The sequence below is a fragment of the Dendropsophus ebraccatus genome, chromosome 12 (genome assembly GCF_027789765.1).
Source record: "Dendropsophus ebraccatus isolate aDenEbr1 chromosome 12, aDenEbr1.pat, whole genome shotgun sequence".
NCBI classification, from domain to species: Eukaryota; Metazoa; Chordata; class Amphibia; order Anura; family Hylidae; genus Dendropsophus; species Dendropsophus ebraccatus.
The window spans coordinates 16,738,554-16,752,905 of NC_091465.1; the positions used below are offsets into that span (position 1 = coordinate 16,738,554).

Sequence of the window (14,352 nt, forward strand, 5' to 3'; positions counted from 1 at the left end):
TGCCCCCTAATGGCAGCCTGTGAAACTGCTATGATCACAATGTTATGGGTAGCACAGTGAACCTCAGGACTGTGTATTTTTTAATAGCTTTTATACATTTCAGTACAATTACAATTCATTATTCTTGTGCTCCATTGTGAGGAATCACAAAGCATAGAGAGTAATGCATGAAGTGTCCAAACTGAGAATGTGACTCTGAATACCAAACGGCGTAAGAAGCTGTTCACACTTCCTCCAGAGGACTTTTACAGTGTAGAAGCGTACATAATATATATATATATATATATATATATATATATATATATATATATATATATATATATATTAGTCAATCAGGATTTGTTCTGTTTGTTCTAAAACCAGCACCACACTTTACAGGTTTTATGTAGGTTGTATGTAGCATTGCTCCAAAGCCATGTTTTTGCACTTCTAGACAACAGGAGTGTGCATAGTATTGACCATAAGGGCCACATTACACTGCCCAAGCTATGTTGTAAATAAATGCTCACCTCCCAGACAGGCATTTGCTTACGGAGCATATTACACAGCTCTGAGTGTTCAGTCCATGACTGATCAGAAGAATGAGCGAGCAGAGATGCCCCTCCAGACAGTGTGTATGTGAGCGAAACAGCCCTATAGACTTACATTATGCGACTTGGTCATGTGACACAGAGCTGGGAGAAAACAGTGGATATTTCTCTACGACACATCAAAAGTTTTTTGGGGTGACGGTGCCCAATAATGGAAGCTTACGTATCTGTTTCTCTGTTGATCCTATTTTCCCAGCAGACAAAACATAATGGCCACCAAGACATAGGTCCCAGAGGATGAGGTGACCATGCCCTTCCAGCGTGCAGTGAGCTTATGAGCTGCTCTCTGTGCTTTCTGATCACTTCTCTCTATTAATCCACTTACAGTAATCGCAGAATCGCCATCTAGTGCAGAGATGCTGTTGGGGGGAGAATTTACTATTATTCCTCTGCCCCTTTGATCTGTCAGCTCCTTACAGAGGGAGAGAAGCTTAAGAAAAAGTCAAATCTCTTTCTCCACCGGAGCCGCCTGAGGCCGAGGATTATTACAGGCAGGACGTGGAGGTCAAGGCATTCTAGGTTTTATCTTCCGTTCTGAGCTTCTTATTTACCGTCCGCTACTCACATAGCACAGACACTATAGCATGGCATGTACAAAACCGGTTGTCACTCCCATCATCCCTGACCTCAGGAACTCACAATCTAATCTCCCTATGACACACAATGTATCACTCCCATCATCCCTGACCTCAGGAACTCACAATCTAATCTCGCTTTCTTATGTACACTTCAGGCCATGGCATTTAACCAACCATCCCGATTTTTCTTGCATGATATGATATAACCCAGGATCACACAGCGTGTGGAGAGTTCTTACCTGAATACTGCCAAAGTCTACATTTTCGTAGTGGAAGTGAGCACACTCGGCCAGTTTTGGGAAATGCCCCTTGGTGAAGGAAATTCTGCTTGGAGAAGAGAAGAGGAGAGAAGGGTGAGTAATGTGCCCAGCAGAAGCCCCCAGAACAATATTACTGCGTCCAGGGCTCCTGAAAATATCTAAAATATCTTAACATTCACCTATGCTGTTTATAAAAAAAAAATCACAGAAGGCCGAGAGGTCACCATCAGAGCTCCAACAGGGGGCGCTTACAGCCACTTTCCCAGGCTCCTAAGCAGGGGAAGAATCATTGCATAGCCAGGTTATAATGCGGCACTGATGGATATACCAGTGGTCACCCAGCTCAGATGACAATTCTGGGCCTGAGGGGGAGTGAGTACCCTCATGTGACTTGCTGCTATTTTGCCTTCCTGTCCTGTATGGGATTGTCTATCACCACTTTACTATGACAAGTACTTGCATTGTATACAGTGCTTATACACCTCAGAGATCATTCAAATTCCAGGGTCCTATACGTATTAGATGGTCAGCCAGCTCTGCTGATATTGGTGGATTCGGTCAACCTTCGTCTAATGGGTACCTAAGAAACTCAAAGTGTACCACAGTGTATTTTTCAGAAATGACTATGGTGCAGCACTGTGCCACTTTTGTGAAGTACATGTAAGTCTCAGCTCTGGGTCTCTCACTGTAGACAGGAGGGAAGGCGCTCCGCCGTCTGAGCTATTGTAGGCAGTGGCGAGCAGGGAGGATGGCGCTTGGAACTTTCTTCCGGCGCCAAATTCAAAATAGATGTATATTACAGAAATGACCATGCAGCAAATAAGCAGTTTCTGAAAAATACACTAGGGGTACACTTTAAGGTGCCTGTGTCCATTAGAAGAGGGTGGACTGAACCTGCCAATATCAGCAGGAACACCTAATGTGTATAGGATTTTGCCATGCTTGATTTAAGCATGCCCATTCCTTGGTTTTCAGAGGCAGTTGACTGAGGTATCCGAAGGAGACAGGGAGTGTCTTGAGGGGTCTTGGGGGGAGAGCATGGCAGCACACTCCAGTCCCGGGCTGGCAATCTGACTTTTTTACTTCATAGACTATAATTAAGCAAATGAGTAGGATTTGATTAAAACCTGGGAAGAGATGCACACTGCAGCATTCTCAGCCCTGACTAGATCTCCAGATTGCAGTGGGTCTCTGCAATGAGACCCGCTGCGGTCAGTAACTTCTGACATATCTGGTGACACACCAAAAGATATTGCAATGGCACAGTTACATACACAGCCCGCAGCTACAATCCACGGCCTGAGGTGACACGTTACTCACTTTTTGACGTTCTTGACTTTCATGCTTGCGGTGTGACTGCAGGATCTCATTGGGAGTTCTGTGGGAATGGGAATCTCTCCAGGAACCGGAATATCAGCTCCTCGCGCCTGCCAGAAAGAAGAAACCGCTCGATTAGAAACAACTGTGCCGCTAACTACTTAATATCCCGAGCACTTGTGGGTTTGGAAAGACGCCTGCACCAGGAGAGGGAGGCTGAAAAGGGCAAGAACATTTATCTATTACCTCTCATGTACAAATCAATGGGCATCAACATATTGATTACAAGGCACCGACTAGAAAAAAAATGAAGGTATCAACAATGGTACAAAGAATAGGAGACTATGTGCACAGGACAGCTTAAAAGTCACGATGATATGGTTCCATCATGATCTGGGGGTATCCCATGTGTTCCCCACATAAATCATGTAGTGACCTACGAGATATTAAAGGAGACCTGTCACCCCCCGGGCCGGGGTGACAGGCTCCCGACCCCCTTACAGCCCCCTATACTCACCTGATCCCGCCGGGTCCCGCTTCCTGATCCTGTCGGGTCACGAAGATATCAGGAGAGTCCTACGCTCATAGAGAATGAATGGGGAGTCCGATGCTCCGTCATTCTCTATGGGCATCGGACTCACCTGTGAGCACGCACACCAGGCTTCGGGCGCTCATATCTCTGTGACCTGACCAGATCAGGAAGCGGGACCCAGCGGGATCAGGTGAGTATAGGGGGCTGTAACGGGGGGTCGGGAGCCTGTCACCCCGGCATGGGGGGTGACAGGTCCTCTTTAACAGTAGCCAGGTAATACAATAACATTTGGTCCCAGTATAGCTACGTCATAAGTGGACACCACGCTATACAGAAGAAGGTGCTGCCAGAGGGAGAATGGACACCTCGGCTATTTCTGTAAATAACGCACGGCTGGGGGGTGAACATCTATGAACTGACTCTTACTATATTGTCATTGTTATATCAACCATTCTGTGATTTTGCTCGCTCCAGTTCAGGTCACCTTCATTCTTACCACTTCTTTTTTTTTAAACTCATTTTATTGAAAAGGTACAAATTATAACATGTCTGTACATATCAAGAATGAATCATTAAGGGAGTAATACAAGCAATTTGTGTACAGCGTAATTCTTCCAGAGTATGTTACTATTTACTTTGTTCAATACAACAATTCCCCATCAAGTGATCAGAAAACTAGAAACAACCCATAAACATTAACCTTTTGAAAAAAAATGTAAGTCCACAATAATTCGAGACTTGGTGTCCGTCCCCAACTCCGGGCTACAATGACTACTGTCATCCAACTCTGTCATAAAGGGACACCCTCTATGCTTGAACACCAGGTTCTCATAAGATATAGGAGTATGAACTAAAGCTAGCCATTCCAGCAACACAGGGGGCCTAGGGTTCATCCAACACAGTGCAATAGCCTTGTGGGCCAGAAGTAAGGATTCTTTTAGGAATATCATTTGATGGTGCGTCCACAGTTCCTCATCTAACATACCCAGAATACAACATTTAAGCGAGTGCTCCAATAGACATCACACAAAAGGAACACCTCTCCCCAAAAGAAGCTGATCACAGGGCACCCCCAGATCATGTGTATAAAGACAGAGCGCGGGTGCCTACATCTATGGCACTCTGTTGTGAGACAACTACCTACACAATCTTACCAAGTTAAAAGGGGTATTCCACAGTTATTTCACACATAACTTTTGATATGTTGCTGCCTATGGTGAGACTAAGGGCCAGTTCACACTGAGGAATGAGCGCTGAATCAGCGAGGAAAGTGTTCCTGGTGAAAAGTGTTCTCACAGAGTTCTGCACTGAGGAAAGTGTTTGGCCCGGAATCACCTCTGGCTGAATTCTGTGCAAATTCATTTTTCATTTGATCAAATTAAGAATTTTTTTTCTAATTCTGTACTGAATATCTGCGAGTATTCCGTGCTGAAAAATTTCAGAGCAGAAACTTACTGCTCAAACCATTTCAATGGGATTCCGCCAGCGTAATCCGCCAGAAGAATTGACATGTGAATTCTTCTGGCGGCAAGCGGATCTGCCACAGTAAATTCAGCGCAGAAATTCCACTGTGTGAACTGCAGCGAGCAAATTCCCTTGAACTCAATCGAATCTGACTCTGCTCTATATTTTCAGGCGGAATTTTTAGTAAGGAATCAGCGCTGATTTCTCAGTGTGAACTGTCCCTAACAATTCATTTCATACTGTTGTTATCTATTCAGTCTCCTCCCCTCAGTTCTAAGCTGCTGCTTTCTGCTGATGTAAACAAGTCTCTGACTGGCTGTATCTGCAACATTGTAGCTTCTTTGTAATGCCGGGAGGATTATTCACAGTGAGTGTATCAGCAACTTGACCTCAGAATAAGCCTTCCAGCATTACAAAGAAGCTACAATGTTGCAGATAAAGCCAAGGGGTTTGTATACATCAGCCGTCTCAGAAGGGAGAGAAAGCCTCGCACACAGATTGTGTCTTCAGCAGACAGCAGCAGCAGCAGCTCAGAAGTGGGAGAAGGGGACTGAATAGAAAATAACAAGCAACATATTAAAAGTTATGTTTCAGTGGAATACCCCTTTGAAGGAATAATTCTTTCCACTTCTTCATATGGAAATGGATCCTAACAGATTATAATGGATCCAGTAAAATGAAAGCCATGGTTTCCATGTGATCAGCTGCTTCATCATAGGAGCAGAACAACCATACTAATAGCGGCCCTGCATCCACTACATGACAGACACCACTGGGCTCGGGCAGACTTCATCAGCGCTGCATGTTGGGCCCTTGTCTTCTAGTATTTTATGAACTCTGCATCTAAGTCTAAGAAATTCCTTAAGGTAACCATACACATTAGAATAAAGTTAATGAAAATGGATGGTTTCGACCACAACAGTTATTTGCGGAGTGAAATTTACCACTGAACCATTGTTTTAGCTGGGCCATGGTAGATGATGATCAGCTGATCAGTTTGACATTTTTTTTTAGCAGCCTCCTCCTATCTGATGTGTATTGCCATCAATGCCAAGATAGAGATCCAGCCAGCAGCAATAGGCGGCCAGCAGGTGGCAGCATCGCATCACAGCAGAGCATTGATCACCGACATCTATGAAGCTGTGGATTTTACAGCTGTAAAATTATAATAACCTGTCACATTCAAATGAAACAATATACAGTATTACCACCCTAGGTCTCCCAGACCCCACAACACAACCTTGATGACTGCTGCTGAGAAATCATCCATGTATTATCACATCTATGAACCTAAAGTCACCAGTCAAAGAGAGTCCCCACAAAGGCACCGGTAGTTATGGTCTCTTACTATGGGTTATACTCCAGGAATGAACCAATACTAGGGAAGGATATAGTATACAACTAGCAGCATCTAGAGACACAGGGGCCACGTTACTCTGATATGAATGTCTATTATAGGGATCTATATAGGAAATGTAGCACCACAAGCTGAACGCTGCAAAGTCTATTAGTCAGGACTAGAGAATTATAGGGGACTGGACAGAGCGGGATAGAACAAACTTCAGGAAGTCTCTGTGATCTCTCGGCCTCTACAATCATCACTACAGACACAGCAACACTAATGGCGGCACGGCAGAGCAGAGGACGGCCCGCTATTCAGCATGGCAGAAATGATAGTACAGACCCTGAGGAAGAATATTATTCCAGAGGCTTTGATGTAACTCTGCGGCGTCTGAAGTCTCCAGCACAAAGAAACTGTACAGCACAACAAACCACATCAAACCGTGCGAATGGGAATATACAGAGATCAGGAGCGACACCGAGTAACCACAGCACAACCGAGACACAGAGCCTCAGCCTACCCCAACGTAATGACAGGGATCACCCCCAACCCTACAGCACAACCGAGACAAAGAGCCTCAACCTACCCCAACATGATCACAGGGGTCACCCCCAACCCCACAGCACAACCGAGACACAGAGCCTCAGCCTACCCCAACGTAATGACAGGGATCACCCCCAACCCTACAGCACAACCGAGACAAAGAGCCTCAACCTACCCCAACATGATCACAGGGGTCACCCCCAACCCCACAGCACAACCGAGACATAGAGCCTCAGTCTACCCCAACGTGGTCACAGGGGTCACCCCCCAACCCCACAGCACAACCGAGACAAAGAGCCTCAACCTACCCCAACATGATCACAGGGGTCACCCCCAACCCCACAGCACAACCGAGACAAAGAGCCTCAACCTACCCCAACATGATCACAGGGGTCACCCCCAACCCCACAGCACAACCGACACACAGAGCCTCAGCCTACCCCAACATGATCACAGGGGTCACCCCCAACCCCACAGCACAACCGAGACAAAGAGCCTCAACCTACCCCAACATGATCACAGGGGTCACCCCCAACCCCACAGCACAACCGACACACAGAGCCTCAGCCTACCCCAACGTGGTCACAGGGGTCACCCCCCAACCCCACAGCATAACCGAGACACAGAGCCTCAGCCTACCCCAACGTGATGACAGGGATCACCCCCAATCCCACAGCACAACCGAGACAAAGAGCCTCAACCTACCCCAACATGATCACAGGGGTCACCCCCTAACCCCACAGCACAACCGAGACACAGAGCCTCAGCCTACCCCAACATGATCACAGGGGTCACCCCCAACCCCACAGCACAACCGAGACATAGTGCCTCAGCCTACCCCAACATGATCACAGGGGTCACCCCCAACCCCACAGCACAACCGAGACATAGTGCCTCAGCCTACCCCAACATGATCACAGGGGTCACCCCCAACCCCACAGCACAACCGAGACATAGTGCCTCAGCCTACCCCAACATGATCACAGGGGTCACCCCCAACGCCACAGCACAACAGAGACATAGTGCCTCAACCTACCCCTACATAATCACAGGGGTCACCCCCAACCCCACAACACAACCGAGACAAAGAGCCTCAGCCTACCCCAACATGATCACAGGGGTCACCCCCAACCCCACAGTACAACCGAACCTCAGCCTACCCCAACGTGATCACAGGCGTCACACCCAACCCCACAGCACAACCGAGACATAGAGCCTCAGCCTACCCCAACGTGATCACAGGGGTCACCCCCAACCCCACAGTGCAACCGAACCTCAGCCTACCCTAACATGATCACAGGGATCGCCCCCACAGCACAACCAAGACATACAGCCTCAGCCTACCCCAACATGATCACAGGGTTCACCCCCAACCCCACAGCCTAGAATAGTGGTTGATATTGGTAACATGTATGATGCAGATGTCCCCAGAGGTTATATCAGTGCTGGAGCGTTATAAGAGGAGCAGCTGATATCAGTCACGTATGACGCAATGTCTCGGGAGGTTCTCAGCACTGGCGATATGTGACAATGTAGTGATCGTGATGTGAGGGGAGGTTTTCAGACTAATACAATTGTGACCCTCATAGTGTCATAGCCTCACCAGTGTCATTATAAACAGCGCCTGATGCCAGTAAAACCCTATGTAAACTTCACCTGTGTAAAACACAGCTTTATCACCTTCCAATATGAGCATCTCCAGCCCCACCTGCCCATAAACCACCCCGAGAGGAAATGTTTATAACACCATCAAAGAATTAGGGAGAGGAGGGGCTAGAAGAAGCAAGCCGTTCTACACACACCCCTCACTACCGGGCCCCGCTCTACACACACACACACACACACACCACTACCGGGCCCGCTCTACACACACCCCTGACTACCGGGCCCCGCTCTACACACACCCCTGACTACCGGGCCCCGCTCTAAACACACCCCTGACTACCGGGCCCCGCTCTACACACACCCCTGACTACCGGGCCCCGCTCTACACACACCCCTGACTACCGGGCCCCGCTCTACACAAACCTCTCACTACCGGGCCCCGCTCTGCACACACACCTCTTACTATCGGGCCCGCTCTACACACACCCCTCACTACCGGGCCCCCCTCTACACACACACACACCACTATCGGGCCTGCTCTAAACACACCCCTCACTACCGGGCCCCACTCTACACACACCCCTCACTACCGGGCCCCACTCTACACACACCCCTCACTACCGGGCCCGCTCTACACACACCCCTCACTACCGGGCCCGCTCTGCACACACACACACCTCTTACTATTGGGCCCGCTCTACACACACCCCTCACTACCGGGCCCCGCTCTACACACACACACACCACTACCGGGCCCGTTCTACACACACCCCTGACTACCGGGCCCCGCTCTACACACACCCCTGACTACCGGGCCCCGCTCTACACACACCCCTGACTACCGGGCCCCGCTCTACACACACCCCTGACTACCGGGCCCCGCTCTACACACACCCCTGACTACCGGGCCCCGCTCTACACACACCCCTGACTACCGGGCCCCGCTCTACACAAACCTCTCACTACCGGGCCCCGCTCTGCACACACACCTCTTACTATCGGCCCCGCTCTACACACACCCCTCACTACCGGGCCCCGCTCTACACCCCTCCCCCCTCACTACTGGGCCCCGCTCTACACACACACACACCACTATCGGGCCCGCTCTACACACACACACACCACTATCGGCCCCGCTCTACACACACCCCTCACTACCGGGCCCCCCTCTACACACACACACACCACTATCGGGCCCGCTCTACACACACACCCCTCACTACCGGGCCCCCCTCTACACACACACACACACACACACACACCACTATCGGGCCTGCTCTAAACACACCCCTCACTACCGGACCCCACTCTACACACACCCCTCACTACCGGGCCCGCTCTACACACACCCCTCACTACCGGGCCCCCCTCTACACACACACACACACACACACACCACTATCGGGCCTGCTCTAAACACACCCCTCACTACCGGGCCCCACTCTACACACACCCCTCACTACCGGGCCCGCTCTACACACACCCCTCACTACCGGGCCCGCTCTGCACACACACACACCTCTTACTATTGGGCCCGCTCTACACACACCCCTCACTACCGGGCCCCGCTCTACACACACCCCTCACTACCGGGCCCCGCTCTACACACACCCCTCACTACCGGGCCCCGCTCTACACACACACACACCACTACCGGGCCCCGCTCTACACACACACACCACTACCGGGCCCCGCTCTACACACACACACACCACTACCGGGCCCCGCTCTACACACACACACCACTACCGGGCCCCGCTCTACACGCGCCCTCACTACCGGGCCCCGCTCTACACACACCACTACCGGGCCCCGCTCTACACACACACACCACTATCGGGCCCGCTCTACACACACACACCACTATCGGCCCCGCTCTACACACACCCCTCACTACCGGGCCCCCCTCTACACACACACACACCACTATCGGGCCCGCTCTACACACACACCCCTCACTACCGGGCCCGCTCTACACACACCCCTGACTACCGGGCCCCGCTCTACACAAACCTCTCACTACCGGGCCCCGCTCTGCACACACACCTCTTACTATTGGGCCCGCTCTACACACACCCCTAACTACCGGGCCCCGCTCTACCCCCCCCCCCCCCCCCCTCACTACCGGGCCCCGCTCTACACACACACACACACACCACTATCGGGCCCCGCTCTACACACACACACAACTATCGGGCCCGCTCTACACACACACACACCACTATCGGCCCCGCTCTACACACACCTCTCACTACCGGGCCCCGCTCTGCACACACACCTCACTATCGGGCCCCGCTCTACACACACCCCTTACTATCGGGCCCCACTCCACACACACACACACACACCACTATCGGGCCCGCTCTACACACACCCCTCACTATCAGGCCCCGCTCTACACACACACACACCACTACGGGCCCCGCTCTGCACATACACCTCACTACCGGGCCCCGCTCTGCACACACACCTCACTACCGGGCCCCGCTCTGCACACACACCTCACTATCGGGGCCCCGCTCTACATACACACCACACTATCGGGGCCCCGCTCTACACACGCACACATACCTATAGGGCAGGGGTGGCACACACACACACACAGATCACTATAGGGCCCTGCTGTACAAACACATCACTATAGGACAGTGCTCTACACAAACATCACTATAGGGTGCTGCTCTACACACACACACACACACACACACACACACACACACACAACTATAGGGCCACGCTCTACACACACATTACTGCAGGGCAGGGGTAAGGAATAGAGATGAGTGAACCAGGTTCGGGTTTGAGTCGATCCGAACCCGAACGTTCGGCATTTGATTAGCGGTGGCTGCTGAACTTGGATAAAGCCCTAAGGCTATGTGGAAATCATGGATATAGTCATTGGCTGTATCCATGTTTTCCAGACAACCTTAGAGCTTTATCCAAGTTCAGCAGCCCCAGCTAATCAAATACAGAACGTTCAGGTTCGGATCGACTCGAACCCGAACCCGGTTCACTCATCTCTAATAAGGAACCTTTTGCTCTCCAGCTGTTGCAAAACTACAACTCCCATTATGCCTGGACAGCCAAAGCTAAAGCTTTGTCTGTCCAGGCATGATGGGAGTTGTAGTTTTGCAACAGCTGGGGAGCCAAGGTTCCCTACCCCTGGTATAGGGGCTCGCTCTACACACAGACATCACTATAGGGCCCTGCTCTACACACACACAGAAGGGACGCGAAATGAGAAATACATGATCATTTATGACCATAAAAAAATCTATTATTTTCTGTACACAGAACACTACAACTCCCAACCTAACTCTACATAAAAAGCAGAAGAGCTATGATAAATGTAATGTAGAATAAAGGTGGAAAGATCTCTGCATAGGGGCGATGAAGCGGACGTAAGAGTAGTTCTGGATCAGAAAGTGGGACATGTGCAAATAACAGTAGCCCGAGAATAACATATTTTCGGAGCTGATAATGTACACAGGACTGAAGATGGGGGGTCCCTAACATTACTCCCTGGCCCCCTACTATGTGACCAGCAGGCTCACTAGTGCAATGTCCTCATTTTGCCGACAGTCTCACATCCCTGAGGATAAGGATCCAGCAGGCTGGAATTTGACCCATCGGATCCTTTGTTCCCATAGAGATATGCAGAAGAGTTATGCCCCATATAGATGTAGCAAAGTGAGGGCTAAAGTTCACAGGATGACGGGTGGCATTACTGGGTCACAGCAGTTGGACAGGATGTTACAATTCTGTACACCCCGATTATTAGTCAGGACCTGCAGGGGACCAACATGACAGTGACAGGGTAGGGGGAGGTAACAGATAGTGCGGGATGTGGCGGTAGCGTCATACGTTACCATTCAGGATTATTAGAGCGGTGAGACGTAACAGAGCAGAAGGCAGGAGACGGCACACAGGGGAAGGCGCTCGTCCCAGATTCTGAGGTTAAACGTGACAACTGATGCCGCAAGCAAATAAAGAGATGACACAGAGAAGACGACAACAACTGGGACCCAGGGACCAATGTGCCGCATCATGGTCAGAGCACAGGGACAGTGTGCCCGCCACGGTATACCCCAACTGTAGGTCTCACAAGTGCCCAGGCCCCCTGGTGACAATCAGGATTTACATTAATGCTTCCAAACCTGCAGCTATGTGTTGCAGTACTACAACCCTGAGAAAAAGGCTGTTAAACTACAGTGTTCCATAACTACAACTACCAGCATGCCTTTGGCCTCAGCAGTCAGGGCATTGCTGGGAGTTGAGTTTTCCACTAACTGGGGAGCCTCATGACATGGAGTTAAGAGAGGTGTCTAGATGGTGACTAAAAGCCCGGGGTTCTCCAGGACGCCGATAGGCGAGTGTCCAACCACAGAGACCACAATAAGGCAGAGCACAGCCCCTGCATAGGCCTCATTCCCTTTACAGAGGTACAGCCTGGCAATGCATCTCTTTTCCATAGATAGGGTAGTAAAGCTGCTAATATTTCACATCCCTTTCCTTTGTAGGAATTGATACAGTGTTCTCCAAACACATCTACAGCTAATGTAGGAACGCCATTGTCAGCGGCTTAGTCTGCAGTTTACCACCACTATGCAATCATTAGAGTGATCCTACAGCTACGCTTCATGTAAGGATAACCAGAAACGGCTTTCCTTAAAGGAGCAGGACACCTTGGTGCCACTGTATATGACTGCAGCACATGGTCAGACATTTGTTCCCACAATACACTGGTTTCGGGTGGCAGCATTGTGAATCAAGTACAAAATGTGAAGTCAATCTGTACAAGTAAAAAACTGCTATATGACGGGTTAACTCGTGGAATATTCCAGAGGGGACACATATGTAAGGGCAAGTTCAGACAGGAATGTGACTTCACAGAGAACTAATCCGAAAATCCCCCCCAAAAAACCACAACTCTACAGCAAAGACAGCTGGAGCGAGCGAGGGAGAACTCACAACAACATCCCCCACAAGAGCGCGCACCAGAAGCAAACAGTGAGTGCACGAGGGAGCGTCCCCACTGATCACAAGGGGTGATGACAGGAGGTAATAGACTGGAGAGAGGCAATGTATCACAGACAGCTCTGCTACAGAGAGAGAGAGAGAGAGAGAGAGAGAGAGAGAGGAGAGATACAATGTATCACAGACAGCTCTGCTACACAGAGAGAGAGAGAGAGAGAGGAGATACAATGTATCAGACAGCTCTGCTACACGAAGAGAGAGGAGATACAATGTATCACAGACAGCTCTGCTACACAGAGAGGAGATACAATGTATCACAGACAGCTCTGCTACATGGAGAGGAGATACAATGTATCACAGACAGCTCTGCTACACAGAGAGGGAGGAGAAACAATGTATCACAGACAGCTCTGCTACACAGAGAGAGGGGATACAATGTATCACATACAGCTCTGCTACACAGAGAGAGGAAATACAATGTATCACAGACAGCTCGGCTACAGAGAGAGAAGAGATAAAATGCATCACAGACAGCTGTGCTACCCAGAGAGAAGAGATACAATGTATCACAGACAGCTCTGCTACACAGAGAGAGGGGATACAATGTATCACAGACAGCTCTGCTACACAGAGAGAGGGGATACAATGTATCCCAGACAGCTATGCTACACAGAGAGGAGATACAATGTATCATATACAGCTCTGCTACACAGAGAGGGGATACAATGTATCATATACAGCTCTGCTACACAGAAAGGGGATACAATGTGTCACAGACAGCTCTGCTACACAGAGAGGGGATACAATGTATCACAGACAGCTCTACTACACAGAGAGGAGATACAATGTATCATATACAGCTCTGCTACACAGAGAGGGGATAAAATGTATCATATACAGCTCTGCTACACAGAGAGGGGATACAATGTATCACAGACAGCTCTGCTACACAGAGAGAGAAGAGATACAATGTATCACAGACAGCTCTGCTACACAGCGAGGAGATACAATGTATAACATACAGCTCTGCTACACAGAGAGGAGATACAATGTATCACAGACAGCTCTGCTACATGGAGAGAGGAGATACAATGTATCACAGACAGCTCTGCTACACAGAGAGGAGATACAATGTATCACAGAC

General features: G+C 49.8%; 1 protein-coding gene across 16 annotated transcripts in view; it reads right to left on the bottom strand.

Annotated features, from left to right (window-relative positions):
• Positions 1-14,352, bottom strand: part of ARHGAP32 (Rho GTPase activating protein 32) — a 216,154-nt gene that overhangs the window by 62,907 nt on the left and 138,895 nt on the right. For 13 of the 16 annotated variants that reach the window (XM_069949113.1, XM_069949108.1, XM_069949109.1 and 10 more), the window contains 2 exons: positions 2,749-2,855; positions 1,408-1,495 (listed from right to left, as the gene is read on the bottom strand). In XM_069949113.1, coding sequence (XP_069805214.1) covers positions 1,408-1,495; positions 2,749-2,855 — 195 coding nt within the window. The remainder of the gene's footprint in view (positions 1-1,407; positions 1,496-2,748; positions 2,856-14,352) is intronic. The other 3 variants (XM_069949100.1, XM_069949106.1, XM_069949103.1) reach the window with 1 other exon arrangement.